The sequence below is a fragment of the Puma concolor genome, chromosome A2 (assembly GCF_028749965.1).
Source record: "Puma concolor isolate L17-30 chromosome A2, mPumCon1.1.hap2, whole genome shotgun sequence".
In the NCBI taxonomy this organism is placed as follows: Eukaryota; Metazoa; Chordata; class Mammalia; order Carnivora; family Felidae; genus Puma; species Puma concolor.
Window position 1 is genome coordinate 154716887 of NC_141668.1, and position 19282 is coordinate 154736168.

At 38.3% G+C, this 19282-nt stretch overlaps 1 protein-coding gene across 4 annotated transcripts in view; it reads left to right on the forward strand.

Moving 5' to 3' along the window:
* SMARCC1 (SWI/SNF related BAF chromatin remodeling complex subunit C1) overlaps positions 1–19282 on the forward strand; it is a 176185-nt gene that overhangs the window by 83870 nt on the left and 73033 nt on the right. For all 4 annotated transcript variants that reach the window (XM_086698351.1, XM_086698352.1, XM_086698350.1 and 1 more), the window contains exons 18-21: positions 165–278; positions 6883–6942; positions 15673–15931; positions 16643–16804. In XM_086698351.1, the coding sequence (XP_086554477.1) occupies positions 165–278; positions 6883–6942; positions 15673–15931; positions 16643–16804 (595 nt within the window). The remainder of the gene's footprint in view (positions 1–164; positions 279–6882; positions 6943–15672; positions 15932–16642; positions 16805–19282) is intronic.

The following is a 19282-nucleotide window of genomic DNA, read 5'->3' on the forward strand; positions in this document are numbered from 1 at the left end:
TGTTGCCTATGTTGAAATGTTGTTAGAAGTGTAGGGCAAAGGTGTGGTTATTTATTTTATTCTGAAATCTCTCTACGTGTCACTATTATACAGTGCTTTAAAAATTCTATCCCTTTAACTTCGTAGAGATTAATAAAGCCATTCATCATTTTTCTGACTCCTAGGTCCCTGCTGCTCAGCAGATGTTAAATTTTCCTGAGAAGAACAAGGAAAAACCAATTGATTTGCAGAACTTTGGTCTTCGTACTGACATTTACTCCAAGAAAACCTTAGCAAAAGTAAGGACTTTGTTTCTAGACCCACCTGGGCTGCAATGCAGCATGTCCTCTTTATTCTTCTTTGTAAGAAGTTACCAGTTTTCATAAGAAACGTAACTTTCTATGGCATAAGAATGTGAGCATTCTAATTAATCTACTGGCATTTTATAAAACCACAATCACTTATCTTACCACTTTTTCTGTATGGTTAGAATGTAGGTATGTTAAAGTAATGATGAATAATATGTTAAAACAGGAAAAAGTGGAGAAATTCAACAGGAAAAAGTGGAGAATTTCAACATAATATATAGACTCAAAGGAATATTGTATAATTGAAAAATGTGCCTGAAATTAACCTCGTTGGGTGGTTTTAGCAGCAGGCTAAACACAACAGAAGACAGGAATAGTGAGCTCAGACAGGTTAGTAGCTACCTTGAAATTGAAGCACCAAGAGAAAAATAAATTTGATCAAGGTGGCGGAGGGGGTCAAAGAGAACAGACTTTAAAGGACACGTGAGAAATGGTAAAAAGAATTCATGTTTATCATTAGAAACCTATAAAAAGAGAAAGAATGAAACAGAAGTGATATTTGAAGATGTAATGGCTAATCATTTTTGATAAATAATAAAAAGATACCAACTCAGTAGAGAGTCTAAACTGATTCACATTTGGATACAGAGGAAAACATGTTTAGGCACATCATGCTTAAATTTACCTTAAAAACTAACACCTTAAACAGGGCGCCTGGGTGGCTCAGTTGGTTAAGCATCTGACTCTTGATTTCGGCTCGGGTCTTGTGGGATCGTTCCCCTTTCAGGCTCCATGATAAGTGTGGAGCCTCCTTGAGATTTTCTCTCTCCCTTTCTCTCTGCCCCTTTCCTCCATTCACACACATGCATGCTCTCTCAAACAAAAGAAAACAAAAAAACTAACACCTTAAAAGTAGCCACCACATTGGGCAGTGAGTGGCGTTGGAGAAGAACACATTAAATTCAAAGAAATAATCATAAAACTGATGTCTGACTTTTCAGCAGAAATGACAGAAGCCAGGTGTTTATTTATTTTTTGAGAGCGAGAGAAAGAAAATGCAAGCAGGGGAGGGGCAGAGAAGGAGGGAGACACAGAATCCGAAGCAGGCTCCAGGCTCTGAGCTGTCAGCACAGAGCCTGACGTGGGACTCGAACCCATGAACCGTGAGGTCATGACCTGAGCTGAAGTCGGATGCTTAACCGACTAAGCCACCCAGGCACTCCAACACTATAGTAACATTTTAAATGCTGAAGGTAAAGCTGTCCGTCTGGAGTTCTGTATCCAGTAGGAATACCTTTCAGGAGTGAAAGGGCAGACATTGAGAATGGGGTTAGGTTTTCACTAGCACACAGTACAGGAAAACTGAGGGAAGTTTTTTTGGGTGAAGGATATTGATCCCTGATGGACCCACAAGACTAGGAAGGTATATGTCTAGGGAGACGAATGAATATACGATTAAATATGAAGAAATATAGACTGTTTAAGCAGTGATCATTTTAAGGAGTTTATAACATGTAGAAATGACCAAAATGGCAGAAAGACAATTACATGGAGTTAAACTCCTGATATAATTTAGAAATGTGATAAAAAATGCTGCTTCAGGTTAAAGTATATAATACTTTGGCAAACACTTTCCAAATACTTTTGAAGGGGATTGGATCTACATGGAAGAACAATGAATGCCAGAAGAGGTCAGCACCTGGGTCAGGATAAAAGATGTTCCCTCCTGATTTGTAGTTTTAAAAAACGGTAATAGACTACTTAAACCAAAAATGCTAACAGTATATCTCTAGGTTTTCAATATGTGTTAAGGACCAAACATGGCTCAAGGTACAGCAGAGGGAAATGGAAGTACACTATATTAAAGTTCTTATGCTATATATATGGCACCTAATACGGTATTTGAGGATACACCATGACACGTTAGAGATGAGGATTCTAAGTCACAGAGTATTTAAAGACCTATAGCTAATAAGTCAGTAATGGAGATAAAAACAGAATAATACTCCACAAAAAAGTTACTTCTCAAAAAAAGTTACCCCATAAGAGGGAATAAATGAGAAAGGAAGGGGTAGATGTGATGAGTAGAAAATAGGGAGGTGGTAGGTTTACATATGACCATGGGGATAGTAATAACCTTATTTGTAAATGGTTGTAATATTTCAGTTAAGCAACAGAGATCATCAAATTGCATAAAAAACTAAGAATCATAAATTGTAAGAAATCTAATTATAAAGTAAAAGAATGAGAGAAGACGTGCCTTCTAGACATTAATCCAAGGAATACCAGTTATGTTAATACTAGTGAAAATAGACATTAGAAATTATTTTACCAGAATTAAACATGAACATTTCATAATGATAAAGGAGTTAGTTAATCAAAAGGACATGATTGCCCTAATTAGGTGTATAGTTCATTAAACTCCAAAATATATAAAGCAAAACTGATAGAATTGTAGTTGGAGATTCAATAGTCTGCTCTTAGTAATTGATAGAATAAGTAGGTAGGTAGGTCAGTAAGATAAGACTAAAGTTCTTGGGGAACATTCACCAAAGTATATTCAATTTTGAGCCACAAAATGACTCTCAAGAAATTTTAAAGGAATGATACTATAAAATGTGGTTGTATGATTTCATACACGTGAAATAAATATGGTTAGCTAACCACAACAAAATGAAACTAGAAACCAGAAACAAAAAAACAATACAGAAAATTAACGAAATAAGGAGATGGTTATTAACGAAATAAGGAAAGGATCGGTAAATTTGATAAGCCTCCGACCAGAGTGAGTGATCAAGAAGAAAAGAGAAGACACAAATTACAAATCAGGAAAGAAAATATATTACTGATTCTCTGTACATTAAAAAGATATTAAAAATATAATCAACAACTTGATGATAATATGTTTGACACTTTGATAAGACAGACAAACCCCTTGAAAGCAACAAAATAAAAAACTTTACTCAGGATGAAATAGGTAACCTAATGTAATAGCTTGAAAAATGTCCTCCAAAGAAATCAGATCCTGATGCCTGGAACTTGTAAACATTACCTCATTTGGAAAAAGGTTCTTTTGCTGATGTGATTAAGTTAGAGATCTTGAAGATGAGGTAACGCTGTATTATCCAGGTCGGCCCTGAGTGCCATGACATGTGTTCTTCTAAGAGGTAAATCCAAAGAGATTTGAAGACAGAAGAGGAAAAGGCAGTGTGACCTCAGGCACAGAGGTTCAGATAAGGCAGCTGCAAACCAAGGAGTTCTGAGTCAGCCACCAGAAGGTGGAAGAGGCAGAGAATGAATTCTCTTCTGGAGCATGCATAGGGAGTACGGTCCTGCTGACACCTCAGTTCTTGTCCTGGTTGTATTGATTTTGGACTTCTAGCCCCCTGACCTATGAGCGAATGAATTTTTGTTATTTTGAATGTTTCATCAAGTTTGTGAGAATTTGATTATAGTAGCCATATGGAACTAATAGACTTGAATAGCCTTGTATATATTATATCTATATATATTTCAACATCTTTCTGAAAAGAAAACTCGAGGCCCAGATGATTCTACTGATGCATTTGTACCAAACATTTGAGGAAGAAATAATACCAACCTATATAAACTCTTCCAGAAAATAAAAGTCGAGAGAACTATTATATTCTTTTATAGTTAAATATAAATACACACACACACACACACACACACACACACACACAGTCACTGAGCTTCTGGCTATATAAACAATGTAAATAAGTTTAAAAAAGAATGAATGTATAAAAGAATATGCATGATTGTCCTTAACAGCTTTATCCAAGATAGCCAAAAACCATAAACAATCAGTCATGTAAATGGATAAATTGTAGTTTATTCAAACAATATAATATTAACACAAAAATGAAAAGAAATGACTTCATAAAAAGAGTGTGGTTGAATATCATCGACCTACTATTAAACAAGAAGCCAGACCCACAGACTACATACTGAATGGTTTTACAAAGTTCAGATCCAAGAAAAACTAGCCTATGATTATAGAAGTCAGAATAGTGCGTACTCCTGTTGGTATCAACTTGAGGTTTAAAGGAGAGAACCCTTAGATGTTGATTTAGGTGATTATATGGGTGTATATGTGAAATTGTATCTAACTGTATACCTAAGGTTTGGGTTTTTTATTGAACATACATTCTGCCTTAGTAAACACCAAAGAAAGCATTTCTAAAACCATGCACAACCCCCACAAACATCTCAAGGATTATGAGATGAGATTATGCACCCTTCTCAGAACTAGTTTTTATCAAGAGGAGAAACTGTACTTTTGTGGCTGAGATGTGGAGAAATGCTCACTGCCACACACCTACCTAATAAATGTCATGTTTAGGTTGTACAGATCTTTCCTGTTATTCAGGTTTTCCTTCCTTACAATTTAGATGAAATGTTAATGAATGTTGTTCCTCTTGGAATTTTGTTCCTCTGATTGACGGTCATTTCTGAGATTAGTTCATTAAAAGATGAAACTTGTTGTCTTAAAGTAATCATTAAGGGTTATGGGGCACCTGGGTGGCTCAGTCAATTAAGGGTCCGACTCTTGATTTCAGCTTAGGTCATGATCTCATGGTTTGTGAATTTGAGCCCCACGTTCAGCTCTGTGCTGACAGTGCAGTGCCTGCTTGGGATTCTCTCTCTCCCTCTCTTGCCCTTCCTCCGCTTGCATGCTCTCTCCCTCTCTTTCTCAAAATAAATAAGTAAACTTAATAGAAGTCATTAAAAAGAAAGTAATCCTTAAGGAATCTGAGCAATGTATTATGAGTTCTAGCTACATGCCTTTTTGTCCATCTCACAAAGTCCTGCTTTAAGACTTAATTCTACAATGCTTAATTCCACAATGTTTCAATTCCTCTTTATTCTCTAGTTAAAGTAGTTATTTTTAGTACAGTTTTTTGCAAAAATTTCAGAATATGTATTGAATACCATGGAAACCTAGCAAATCATAATTTAACTTTTACCCACAATATGTAACACAGTATGCAGAAAGGTTGAGTCAACAAATTGAGAGGCTTTGTTGTCACAAACAAGGAAATCACAGACTATAGAAATTTTCTCTTCATTTTTAAAACTATAATCTACCCAAATAGAGTTTACAGAGAAGGGATATGTTAGAATGTATATTCTGAGTTAATAACATTTGCAGGTAAAGAATAATGTCAGGTATACACACATCCAGTCTTCTGACAGTCTCTGAAGGGAGCAGGGTGTACAAATCAAGAAGTATGAATCAATTGATAAATCTTAGTTTTTAGGTAACACAAAGTTGGTTTTCTTATACCCCCCCCATGCTCATGTGAGTTGTCAGTTAAAGGGATTCTTTTTTTAAAAATGTTTGTTTGTTTTGGAGGGAGAAGAGGGGGAGGGGCAGAGAGAGAGGGGGAGAAAGAGTCCCAAGCACTCTCCACCCTTAGCATGGAGCCCACATAGCCTGATCCCACAACCTTGAGATCGTGACCTGAGCCAAAATCAACAGTCCAGGGCTCAACCCCCAGTTAAAGGGATTCTTACGGAAAGAGTGATTTGCAGTTTAGGGAATTACTTGGTGATTATTTTATTCAAGAGATGTTGAAAATATGAAGTTGTTGCAATTGGAATCAAGAATCTTTCAAGGGGTGCCTGAGTGGCTCAGTTGGTTGAGCTTAGATCATTCTCTCCTGGATGGAGTTCGAGCCCCATGTCGGGCTCTGTGCTGACAGCTCAGAGCCTGGAGCCTGCTTTGGATTCTCTCTCTCTGCCCCTCTCCTACTCAGTCTCTCTCTCTCTCTGAAAAATAAACAGGGACGCCTGGGTGGCTCAGTCGGTTAAGCGTCCGACTTCAGCTCAGGTCATGATCTCACAGACCCTGAGTTGGAGCCCTGCATCAGGCTCTGGACTGACAGCTCAGAGCCTGGAGCCTGCTTTGAATTCTATGTCTCCCTCTCTCTCTGCCCCTTCCTGTTCATGCTCTGTCTCTCTGTCTCAAAAATAAATAAAAACATTAAAAAAAAATTTTTTTAATAAATAAGCATGAAAATATTTAAAAAAAAATCTTCCAGAGTAATTTATATGTAGTACAATTTGTCTTTGAATCTTAGAAAAAGTACTGAGTTCAAGTTATACCAAATGTTTGTGTTACGTTTATGATATCCAACCAGTTCATGGTATGCATTAAAATATTGTGCCTTTGTAGCTTCAAAAGTATTTTCAAATTTCAAAATAATAGAAACAACATATCTAAATGGTCTGTGAGTCCTTAATAGAAAACAAGAAATCTTTGAAATAGGTGTGCCTTTCTGTTGGAAGTTTAGAATCCTCAAGTGTTTTATTTCTGTTACTCAGGGACTTTTTTTTTTTATAAAGATTTTATTTTTAAGTAATCTCTACACCCAGTGTGGGGCTCCAACTTAACCCGAAGATCAAGAGTTGCATGCTGTACCGATTGAGCCAGTCAGGTGCCCCACCTAATGCTTAGGGACTTACTTGGTTGTGTGCATAAAACAGCCCCCTGAACTTAGAAGGAACTCCTGCTGAGCTCCATGCTCAGCCTTTAGGAGTGAGTGTCTAATTTTTGGTTTTGTTTCTTTAGAGTAAAGGTGCTAGTGCTGGAAGAGAATGGACTGAACAGGAGACCCTTCTGCTCCTGGAGGTAAGCACATTAATAGTGGAGCCCCTTTATCCACACAGGAGGTGGGTGCTTAGTTTCTGTGACTCGCATTTGAAGTACACCTTTGGAATTAATCCTGAAGTTTTTTGAACCATGTATTGAGTTTTAAGAGAATTTTCTTGGTCCATCATTATTTAAATATCATATCTAGAAGTGATGTGCTGGCTATCAGTAGGGAAGATCAGACCTGGATATGTGTTATTTTGGCCCAGGTTGGGTTGTTTCATTTTATTTTTTTTTTAATTTTTTTTTTTTAACGTTTATTTATTTTTGGGATAGAGAGAGACAGAGCATGAACGGGGGAGGGGCAGAGAGAGAGGGAGACACAGAATCGGAAACAGGCTCCAGGCTCTGAGCCATCAGCCCAGAGCCTGACGCGGGGCTCGAACTCACGGACCGCGAGATCGTGACCTGGCTGAAGTCGGACGCTTAACCGACTGCGCCACCCAGGCGCCCCGGGTTGTTTCGTTTTAAATCTTTGCCAATATTAAACAATTATTACGGCTTTGCAGAAGTAGTCTAGATCTGTAACTTTTCCTCCAAAATTGGAAGATTTGGCACTTCTGGCACCTCATTCCCACGTAACAATAATTTGCTGACCTTGAGTAGCAGATGTTACTTTGAAGTGGAATGTTTCTTCAGATTCCAGTTGTTGTTTTTGTAACTTAGCCCACCTTGGTCATTGTAGATGAGTTCTCTGGTGCTGGTGTGCATTTGTACAACCTCCATATTTCCCAGAAGGCATTCCAGAGAAGTAGATGAAGATGCCTGCCACTGAAAATACTGTTTGTTCTTGAAAGTAGAACACCGTTGTAAACTAGTGGTAATTCAAGATATGTCAGTCAGCTTGTTGAATACTTTTTGGAATTCTTCATGTCTTTGGAGATTCTTGAAAATACTTACACAAGTAACTCTTAGCAATTATTTCTACTGTGGAGAGTAAGAGAATGTTAGGTTCCATATTTATCAACCGTTTTTGAAGAGGACCATTTATCTTTAGTTACAGAACAGTGATTGGGTAAAATGAAGACTGCATGGTACTACATAGTATTTGTGGGTAGAATGTACGTGTGAGAGCCAAATTAGGACCAAATGAGGAAGTGTACTGTTAGATCTCTTAGGAAAGCTTTTGCCTACAAAGAACAGGATGTAACTAGCAAAGATTAAACCAAAAAGGACATTGTTTTTTTTTTTTGTTCAACTGGCTATCTTTAGATTGGCAATTCCAACATACTTTTTACTACTCAAGTACATCATCAGGTTCCTAGCTTCTTTCTTCTTTTGTTTTACTTCTTTAGCTGTCTGCATTCTGTCTCTCTGTGTTCTCTTCTGCTCCCAGCAAGGGTGATTGATTCACTGGTTTCATATCCCTGTTCAAAACAGTAAGAAAATTGGAAATGGCACTTCTGGGGCCTCTTCTGGGGCTCTTCTTGGGATGAAAAGCTTAACCAGAAGCCCCTCATCAGTCTTCCCTTCTATCTCAGTAATCAAAATGGGTCTCGTGGTCACCAAGTATTGCAGGTGGTGCTGGGAAAAGAACAAGTTTTCTAGTTTCATTAATGGGGTCAACCTGGAGGGAGGTATGATTGCTGCTGGTAACTTCTAGTGCTTGCTCTGTTTATAACATTTAGAGCAAAGAACTTGCAGAGGAAGAGAGCTCATTTTCAGTGGAGTATTCATCTGATCCAAACTTGTATATCATATGTAACATTTGCAATTTAGAAATGAAGCATCAAATAGAAGATTAGACTAGGTCAGCAGTTCTCAAACGTTTTGGTCTCAGGATATACTTCTCTTAAAAATTACATTGAGGTTTCAAAGAATTTTTGTGAGTTAATCAGTATTTTCTGTATTGTAAATTAAAACTGAGGAAACTAATTTACTTAAAAATAACAATAAACCCATTGCAAGTTTTTATGAAAAATTTTTATCAGAAATAGATTTTGAAAAACAAAAGTGTGTTAGTAAAAAGTGTGGTGTCACCCGTTAGCCATATCTATAATGTTTGACTTAATAGAATACAGCTGGATTTTCATATTTGTTTTTTTCATCATATATGTTGTTTTAGTTAAAATACATTAGGACTATTTAGTATCATCTGGACTTGTATTTGGAAACAAAGAATATCTTAATGACCTTTTCAGATAATTATAAATAATCCTGTAGGAGAGGCTTTCGTGGCAGGTACGTATTTTTCAGAATTCTAATTTTCACTTAATCATTGGCAAAAAGCACTCAGTTGTTTTCTTCAAAGTGACACTTTTGACAATCCTGTTTGCTTTTAAGAAAACATTTGCCAGGCTGTTGTGGTGGTGAGTGCCTGTTAGTCCCAGGTGCCCAGAAGCCTGAGGCAGGAGGGTTGCTTAAGTCTTAGGTTCAGGACTGGAGTGTGCTGTGCTAGCTGGGTGTCTGCACTAAGTTTGGCATCAGTATGATGACTTCCTAGAGCGAGGGACCACCATGATGCCTAAGGCAGGGTGAACTGGCCCAGGTCAGAAATGGAGCAGATCGGAACTCCCGTGCTGATCAGAAAATGTCTGCCAGATATCTGTGCCTACAGACCATGGTGTGCTAGCATTTACATGCTAGTAAAAATGATGTTCGGGGTGCCTGGGTGGCTCAGTCAGTTGAGTGTCTGACTTCGGCTCAGGTCATGATCTCGCTGTCTGTGAGTTCGAGCCCCGCGTCGAGCTCTGTGTTGACGGCTCAGAGCCTGGAGCCTGTTTCAGATTCTGGGTCTCCCTCTCTCTCTGCCCTCCCCCCACTCATGCTCTGTCTCTCTTTCTCTCTCTGTCAAAAATAAACATGAAAAATTTTTTTTTAAAAATGATCTTCAATGAAAATGGCTAGTTGAGCTTGAAACTCAAATGATCACACAGTGCTTTTCCTTCAGACAGCCATCATGCTTGGATAGTTGATTTTTAGTCTTCTTGTGTACCTCGCATTTCATAGTACCAAATATTAAAAACAAGTGAACTTTGATGTTTAAATTTGTAAGATTAATAATTTTACAGTAAAGTTGGATTATTTTTGTGAGTGTGGCAGTGAAGAAGAAGGTGATTATTAAGATATTCTTGGGGCACCTGGGTGGCTCAGTGAGTTGAGCATGCAACATCGGTTCAGGTCATAGTCTCGCAGTTTGTGAGTTCGAGTCCCACACTGGGCTCTGTGCTGACAGTTCAGGGCCTGGAGCCTGCTTCGGATTCTGTGTCTGTTTCTCCCTCTCTCTGTCCCTCCCCTGCACGCACGAGCTCTCTCTTTCTCTCTCAAAACTAAACATTAAAAAAAAAAAAAAAAGACTGGTGCCACTGCCTTGATTCATGCTTGAGGGTAGGTGGTTCACTCACCACTGCTGTAGCATCCACCGTTCACGTGTCATCATAGTGAAAAAGCAGCAGTGTCCTGTTGCTGTTGTGAAAACGGTTTTGATCTCTTGGTTCCCCTGAAAAATATGGTGCCCCATGGGTCTCTGAGCCACACTGAGATACACTGGACCTGCTGATAGCTCATCTTCCTTCCTTCCTTCCTTTCTTCTTGAGAGAGAGAAGGAGCAAGTAAGCAAGGGGCAGAGAGAGAGAGAGAGAGGGAATGAGAATATCCCACAAGGGGCAGAGAGAGAGGGAGGGAGACAGAGACAGAGAGAAGCAGGACTCACCCAGGGCTTGTGTTTTGCCCAAAGCGGGACTTGTGATGGTTCATGTTTCTGTATTGCTTTTAATTTTGTTTTTTGAGTTTTTCCAACAGTCGTATTTGGTTTAAGAAGTTTTAGTGGTGTATTAATTATTTCTTTTTCTTTTTTACATCCCTCTTCTCCTTTTCCTTATTCTGTCTTCTCAATATCTCTGCATTAAAATTCAAAAAGATTTCTTCTTTTTGAGTTTTTACCACACTTTAAAACAAAATTATTTATTTTTGAGAGAGAGAGAGAGAAAGAGAACGAACGGTGAGGGGGAAGAGAGAGAATTCCAAGCAGGCTCCAAACTATCAGCACAGAGCACAATGCAGGGCTGAAACTCACGAACTGCAAGACCATGACCTGAACCGAAACTGAGAGTTGGATGCTTAACAGACTGAGCCACCCAGGCGCCCCAAGTTTTTACCACTATTTTGATGTACTCTTATCTACTCATTTGTTATCGGTAATGTGCAGAGAGCTTCTTTTCTGAACCACTTTTTATTTATTTCAGGACTGTTTTGTCTAGTCATATTTGCCCTGGACGTTTACTTAATGTGTTTAAAGTTTTAGTACTTGGCGGGGAATATACTTTCATGTTGCTTTGGGCTTTAGGGAGTAATTAGTTGTACAGCACCAATTGGAGTATCGTTCTTATCAGTTCTTTTTCTTTCTATACATTGACACTCAAAATTTTCTCCTCTTCTACGTTTAAGAATAGTGAATAGTAAATAGAGTGAGAACAGAATGGCTGAGCTGCTGTTTATCCTGAACATATTCAAGAAAACCACAGTATCCTTACACAATAGTGCATTTTTTTTTTCTCCTGCAGGTGGAACCTGTAGAGTGGTTGGTTTTTCTTTTAAACATGCAGTTGAATCAACAGGTGTTGTCTCTGCTTACACACAGGTGCCCCAGCAGCATTGCTTACCACTAACATCTTCTATTTCTGTAGTTTACTTATTGATAATTAATAGCTTAAGAGTATGAAGCCAGATGAAAATTTTTTTTTTAATTTTTTTTTTTTTTTAACGTTTATTTATTTTTTTTGGGACAGAGAGAGACAGAGCATGAACGGGGGAGGGGCAGAGAGAGAGGGAGACACAGAATCGGAAACAGGCTCCAGGCTCTGAGCCATCAGCCCAGAGCCCGACGCGGGGCTCGAACTCACGGACCGCGAGATCGTGACCTGGCTGAAGTCGGACGCTTAACCGACTGCGCCACCCAGGCGCCCCGAAAAATTTTTTTTCTTAATTTTTTTTACATTTATTTAATTTTGAGAGACAGCACAAGCGGGGGAGGGGCAGAGAGCGAATGAGACACAGATTGGAAGCAGGCTCCAGGCTCTGAGCTGTCAGCACAGAGCCCGACGCGGGGCTCGAACTCACAAACCGTGAGATCATGACCTGAGCCGAAATCAGACACTTAACTGACTGAGCCACCCAGGTGCCCCGAGATGAAAATTTTTTAAAGGATTTATAACCAAATGACCAAAACCAGTCAATTTTTTCCTAATAAATAGGTAAATCTGGAAGATGCATTAAGGTTTATTGTTTCCCCCCCAATCGTATCATTTTATTAGACAAGTATATCACACAGGCAGCACCCCAACTATTTTAGATTATTTCTGAGATCACCTGCTTTTATTTTAAAAACACCTTATTTGATATGGTCTCTCATCAAAACACACACAGTTCTTCTGTGGAATGCTGCAGATTATTATCTGTGATTTTGTTTAGTACAATGTTTTATTACATATATTGGAGGCATAGTTTCAGCTTTGCAAATAACCAAAATAGAATCTACACACTGGATGAATAAATGGAATTTGAAAAGACCTTGAATGAATTGGTAGACATGAAGGCTATATAAGGCTTTCTGTTAGCTTTTTGAAAAAATACATTGCGTAAGATCAAGATGATGGAGACTTATTTGAGTAGATTTCATTTGTAAGATGTGTGAGGAATTCCAGGGGTTTCACCTGAAAATGTGTCACCAGTTTAAGTCACAAAAGGCTGATAACTCAGTCTTCTGAGCAGTTTGACATTGCATTGACAGATTCAGGGTGCCAGAATGGAAGAAGAAATGTCAGCATTCTATTTCATAGTGATTAAGGGGGTTTTTTAAAGAGGCTTTTACAATATTAAGTCCTCGGCTTGTAACACTTGTCTTCCTGGTCATTATAATTGTCCCTGGGCTTGAAATTGACAAGACCTGAGTCTGGGAGCTTATTGGTTCCTCCCTTGTTAACTTCAGTCTTTCTCCTGCCTGCTTTGTTTTCTCATGCCTTGTGTTTATTTTCCCTTAGATGATTAGTGGACATGAAATCTTGTACCTGCAGATAAAATCCATTAAGGTTATTAACGTTTATCACTGAAAGAGTTCCCCACGTTTTTTGTACTGGCTAGATTACAGAAGCAGTAGCATTGGAAGATACTCCGTAAACAGCATCAAAGATTTGCTCGTAGTGTGCATGTCCCTGATACACCTTTCCTTGATATGCTACCCAAGGAGTTGTTTTTTCTGTGTAATTTTGAATTACATTTTAGATGAGTATGTCTTCCAATTAAAAAAAATATTGTCTTGAGGAAGAGCCCTTTTTTACAGGTTTTGTGTGGGGTTTTTTTGTTTTGTTTTTTTACATTTGGAGCCATGGGAAACACAAATTCCTTTCCTGGTCTAGTCCAGTTCCCTGTGGTCACGTTCAGCAAATTTTATTGGTTACTGTGTTTAAGGCACCGCGGCAGACTCTGTAGACTGAGATGGCTAGGCCATAGTCTTTGCAGGTAAGGGATTCAACGGAAACAGGTTAAAACAAAAAAATGAGTGCAGTGTCCTCAGCTTCACGATTGGAGCCGTACCCAGAGCCCAAGACAAGTACATAGAGATGGCTGTGTGTCAGGCTGGGTGGATGAGACTCAGTGCATGGCTTCCTGGGAATGGGACAGCTGTATTGTTGGCTCCAGTATATGATATTTTGGGTACAGAGCAAAGTGTCCACAGGCACAATGACTAGGAAGACTATTTCTGGATATTCCTAGAACATGAAAGAGTAGTGAGTAGAGTGGAAGAAGTAGGCAGAGTCCCGATCCTATGTGGACTTCATTCAGTAAGATAATAACGAGCAAGGAAATAATTTTAGGCAGGAGAGAGACAGTGTCATGTGTGAAACATAGTTCACTCTGGCAATAGGAAGAAAGATGAATTTAAGGATAGAGAAAGATGGGTGATTCTGAGAATGTAGGTAAGGAGCCAGCTCATAGCAGGAAGAATGAAGGTGTTTTATACTCCTGTAAAATGTCTGCTAATATATCAGCCTTCCTCCTCCTTCCCAGCTAGTCTGTCACCATGTTCTGTTTGAAAACATGTCTTTGATTCCCTGTTATGTAATGCTGCCATTAGTGCCCAAGCTCGGAACTTCACTTGTTTCTCAGCCTTATGCTTTTTGGAATGCTCTTTGTTGATTTTTGCATGTCCAAGGGTTCCTTAGTTTCATTCTGGAAAAAACTGCCTGAACTTTCTTCATGAGGAAAAAAATAAAGGAAGAAATTTTTTTTAAGTAAATTTCTTTGAAAAGTCTGTGATAGAGTATCCTAAGAAAATCTCCCCATAATCAGATACATAAGGTGGTCCCTAAAGTTACACATTTCTGGCCCCAACGACCTTAGTGAGAGAAATTGATTTTTATTTTTTGTTACATTCTAGGTCTTTTTTCTAATTCCTTCTAGAACTACCTGAGGCCACTGGCTATCCAGAGGAAACCCAGAATTAGCCTTGTTTTTTCAAGGGATTTAAGAAATAAGATCATTCTCTGGTGTGGGTTTTGAGGAGTCTTCTACTACTGCAGCAAAGAAGGCAAGCCTGGGTCAGCAGTTGGAGCCCTGGGTTAGGAATTCACTTACGTAAACATGGAGAGAACCATCGTCATCACAAGCTCAGCTCACAGTGTAGCTCAGCAAATCAAGCTCTAGAACAGGATTTTTCAGCCTCCCACAATGAACATTTGGGCCAGATAGCTTTTTGTTGTGGTGGCTCTTCTTACGTGCATTAAAGAGAATGTTTAACATCATCCATGGTTTCTACCCACTAGATGCCAGTAGCACCTCCTCAGTTGTGTCAACCCAAAATGTCTGCATACATTGCCAAATGTCCCCAAGGAGGCAGAATTGCCCCTGGTTGTGAATCCTGTGAGAACAGCAGCTTTGGTTAGCTACTGAATAGGTTCTTACCCAGTTAATTCCTCGACTTTCTTCGTACCACGTATTTCTGATTCTCTTTACAACCTTCTGTCCCTCTTCCCCTTAGAGACTGCTTTTACTCTTTTTGAGGGTTTTTCAGTATTTTTCTCTGAAGAATAAATTTTTAAATTGGAAATTTATATACTTCATAAATTTTAGCCTCAGTTTCTTAATTTCTAACAATAAAGGCTTGGAGTTTGAATGGGATTGTGTTGAACCTGCTATTCTGTTTGGAGAGAGTTGACATCTTAATAATATTGGGTCTTCTAATGGATGAATATAGTATATCTCTTCATTTATTTAGGTCTTTAATTTCTCTCAGCATGTTTTATTTTTTTCAAGCATGTTGTTCTTACATATTCTTTATTACATTTGTTCCTAGTTATTTCGGTTTTGTGCTATCTTAAAGACTTTTTTCCTATTGAAAACTTTTCATTGCTTATACATAGAGAAATATAATTGAGTTTTTGTTACCTTTCTATCCTCTGACCTTGCTAAACTTTATAGTTTTAGTATTTTTCTGTAGACTTACTAGGATTTTCTATGTAAACAGTCATGTGTGTATTCGTGAAAGACACTTTTTCTTCCTTTTATATATGTGTTTTTTATTTTTCTTGCCTGAGATTTAATGTAATTAGAAAACAATCAAATCTACCTATTTTCTTACGTAAAGTATAATCATTTTCATTATTATTTTTTTAAACCCTGAACTGTTTTTAAGAACAGTCACAGGCTTTTGATATTGTTACGTATTAGTTCCTTGTTACCTGATACTAAAGCACCTGGATTTTTCTGTTGTAGGCCCTGGAGATGTACAAGGATGATTGGAACAAAGTGTCAGAGCATGTCGGAAGTCGTACTCAGGATGAATGCATCCTCCACTTTCTGAGGCTTCCTATTGAGGACCCGTACCTTGAGAATTCGGATGCCTCCCTGGGGCCCCTGGCTTACCAGCCTGTCCCTTTCAGTCAGTCAGGAAACCCAGTCATGAGCACTGTTGCTTTTTTGGCATCCGTGGTGGACCCTCGTGTGGCATCTGCTGCAGCAAAAGCAGCTTTGGGTATGGACTTTCCTGAACCGTGTTGTCAGCACAGTAGTTTCAGATAATAGCCTAGTACTTGCCTTTATATATGTGTTGTCTCTGACTGGCAGGTTATCAGCTGCTATGTTTATTTCAGTTAGCAGAAAGTCAGACATTACCTCTTTAAGCTACCATATTAAAGAGTATTACAACATTTTTAACTAAAGCACTTAAAATTCATAGTTTTAAAATTAAGAGCATTTATTAAGAATTGGAGGGGCAAAACAGTTTTTTGTCGTATATTTTATGATTCATTTGGACTTTGACATAACCAGCAAAAGGAACCATTTAACGTTGTTGGATTTTATTACAATTAGAACTTTGTCACACTATAAACTCTTTTTCAGCTTTCTGGTTGTTTAATCCTTGCTATTTTCTTTACTATCAATCTAGCTTGCAGAGTTAGGTTAAGTTTGGGCAGAAATTTTGATTGTTACAGACGGAAATTTAGAGATCTTTGTTACTTACACAGCAGGATACTGCAACACATAAGTTAAAATGTACAATCTTAGAATTTCATCAGTGTACGTGATTACCTCATTTGGCATTCTTGTTTTGCTCGAATAGATAAGCCTGAGCACCCAGAAAGGTCAGTGCTTGTAAGACACTAATGTGTCAGAGTCCATAGTGGTCTATGTTAAAGCAAATATTTGCACACTAGGTCACACTTGCATTTTGATTCTTGTACAGAGGAGTTTTCTCGGGTCCGAGAGGAGGTACCACTGGAATTGGTTGAAGCTCACGTCAAGAAAGTACAAGAAGCAGCTCGAGCCTCTGGGAAAGTGGACCCCACGTATGGCCTGGAGAGCAGTTGCATTGCAGGCACGGGACCTGATGAGCCAGAGAAGCTTGGTGAGTCACAGCTGTCCCCACGGGCAAGGGTAGTAGATGCTGTATTTTCCTCTCAGCTTGCTAAAATAATTGGGTTTGTTTGTGCTTAAAAGCAAAAACAATGATCAGTATCAATTTGTCCTTAAGATTAACATTTGATTTTTTTCTCTTTCATTTTCTGTTATGGTAGATAGAATTTAAAGGCTGTTCCAGAACTGTTAATAACATCACAGCTGTGAAGTATTTGATGCCAGTTTTTAAGATTTATTTATTTGTTTGTTGGCTGGTTGGTTTGTTTAAATAATCTTTTTTTTTTTTTTTTTTAATTTTTTTTTTTTTTCATCGTTTGTTTATTTTTGGGACAGAGAGAGACAGAGCATGAACGGGGGAGGGGCAGAGAGAGAGGGAGACACAGAATCGGAAACAGGCTCCAGGCTCTGAGCCATCAGCCCAGAGCCTGACGCGGGGCTCGAACTCACGGACCGCGAGATCGTGACCTGGCTGAAGTCGGACGCCTAACCGACTGCGCCACCCAGGCGCCCCTGTTTAAATAATCTTTATACCCAGCATGGGGCTCAAACTCACAACCCCGAGATCAAGAGTCACATACTTCACCAACTGACTCAGCCAGCCAGGCACCTCGTGATACCTGTTTTTATTTTTATTTATTTGTTTGTTTGTTTATTGTTTATTTATTTTTGAAGGAGAGAGAGCATGAGCCAGGGAGGGGCAGAGAGAGGGAGAGACACACAGAATCTGAAACGGGCTCCAGGCTCTGAGCTGTCGGCGCAAAGCCTGACATGGGGTTCAAGCTCAGAACTGTGAGGTCATGACCTGGGCCAAAGTCAGACACTTAACCAACTGAGCCACCCAGGCTCCCCTCATGATAACTGTTTTTAGATCTAGTTTTTGAGCACATAGACATAAGAATACTGAAAGGACTTCTGTGATTATTTCAATTTATAAGTTGCTGGGTAGGTTTAAGTTCATTGTTGTTTTTCATTACTTTTTAATTGAGGTAAAATTCACATAACATAAAATCCTCCATTTTAATCCTTTAAAAGTATAGAATCCAGTGGCTTCTAGTATGTTCACAGTATTGTATATCTGTCACCAGTATCTAATTCCAGAACACTTTGATCACTTCAAAAGACAATCCCATACCAATTAAGCAGTCATTTCCCATTTGTTTCTCTCATGAGCCCTGGGAACCACTAATTTGCTTTCTGTCTCTATGGATCTGCCTATTCTGTATGTTTTCTGTAAATGGAAGCATACATTATGTGGGCTTTTGAGTCTGACTTCTTTCACTTAGCATAAGGTTTTCAAGTTCATCCATGTTGTAGTGTAAAATCAGTACTTCATTCCTTTCTGTGCTGAATAATATTCTTTCAGTGGATATTCCATTTTACTTATCCATTTATGAGTTCATGTGTATTTGTACTGTTGTCACTTTTTCACTATTTTGAATAATGCTGCTATGAACGTTGACTACTGTTTTGTGAACATAGTTTGTTCGATTTTTGGTAGGAATGGAATTGGTAGTTCTGTGTTTAGCTTTTTGAGAAACAACTCAACTGTTTTCCATAGTGGTTGTACAATTTTAGGTTTTCACCAGCAATGTATGAATGTTCTAACTTCTCCACATCCTCACCAACACTTGGTCCCCCCTCCCCCACCCTTTTAAAAAATAAACCACAAGTGGATTCGTGAAGTGGTATCTTGTGGTTTTCATTTGCATTCAATTTGTGGAGTGTTGCCATCTTAACAGCATGAAGTCTCAATGAATACAGGATGCCTTTCCCTTTAATTAGGTCTTCTTTAAGCATTGTTTTGAAGTTTTTAGTTGTATGTTCTTGACACATGTTTTATATTTCCTTTAGTTAAATTTATTCCTGTGTATTTTATTCTTTTGAATGCTATTGTAAATGAGATTATTTTCCTGATCTTGGGAGGAATGCATTTTGTTATTAAGTATGGTGTTAGTTGTTGGATTTTCCTAGATTCCTTTTATCAAATTTGGAAAATTCTCTCTATAATTTGTTGAATGTTTTTATCCAGAAAATGTGTTGGAATTTGCCAATTGCTTTTTCTGTATCAGTTGAGATGGCCATGTGGTATTTTTACCTTATTCTTTATATATGTTGTATTAATTGATTCCTGCCTGTTGAGCCACTTTTGGGTTTCTGGGATAAATCCCACTTGATTATGGGAATTATAATATTCCATTGGATTTAGTTTGCTTCTAGTATTTTGTTGAGGATTTTTGCACCTATATTCATAAGGGACATTTGTTTATTGCTTTTCATTTTTTGTGGTATTTTTATCTGGTTTGATGTCAAGGTAATACTGGCTTCCAAGAATGAGTCAGGAATTGTTCTTTATTTTATTTTTTTTGAAGAATAGGAGAATTATGGATGTTCATTTTTCTTTAAGTGTTTTCTGGATTCACATGGGAAACCATCAAGTCCTGATTTTTTTTTTTTAAACTGTATTCAC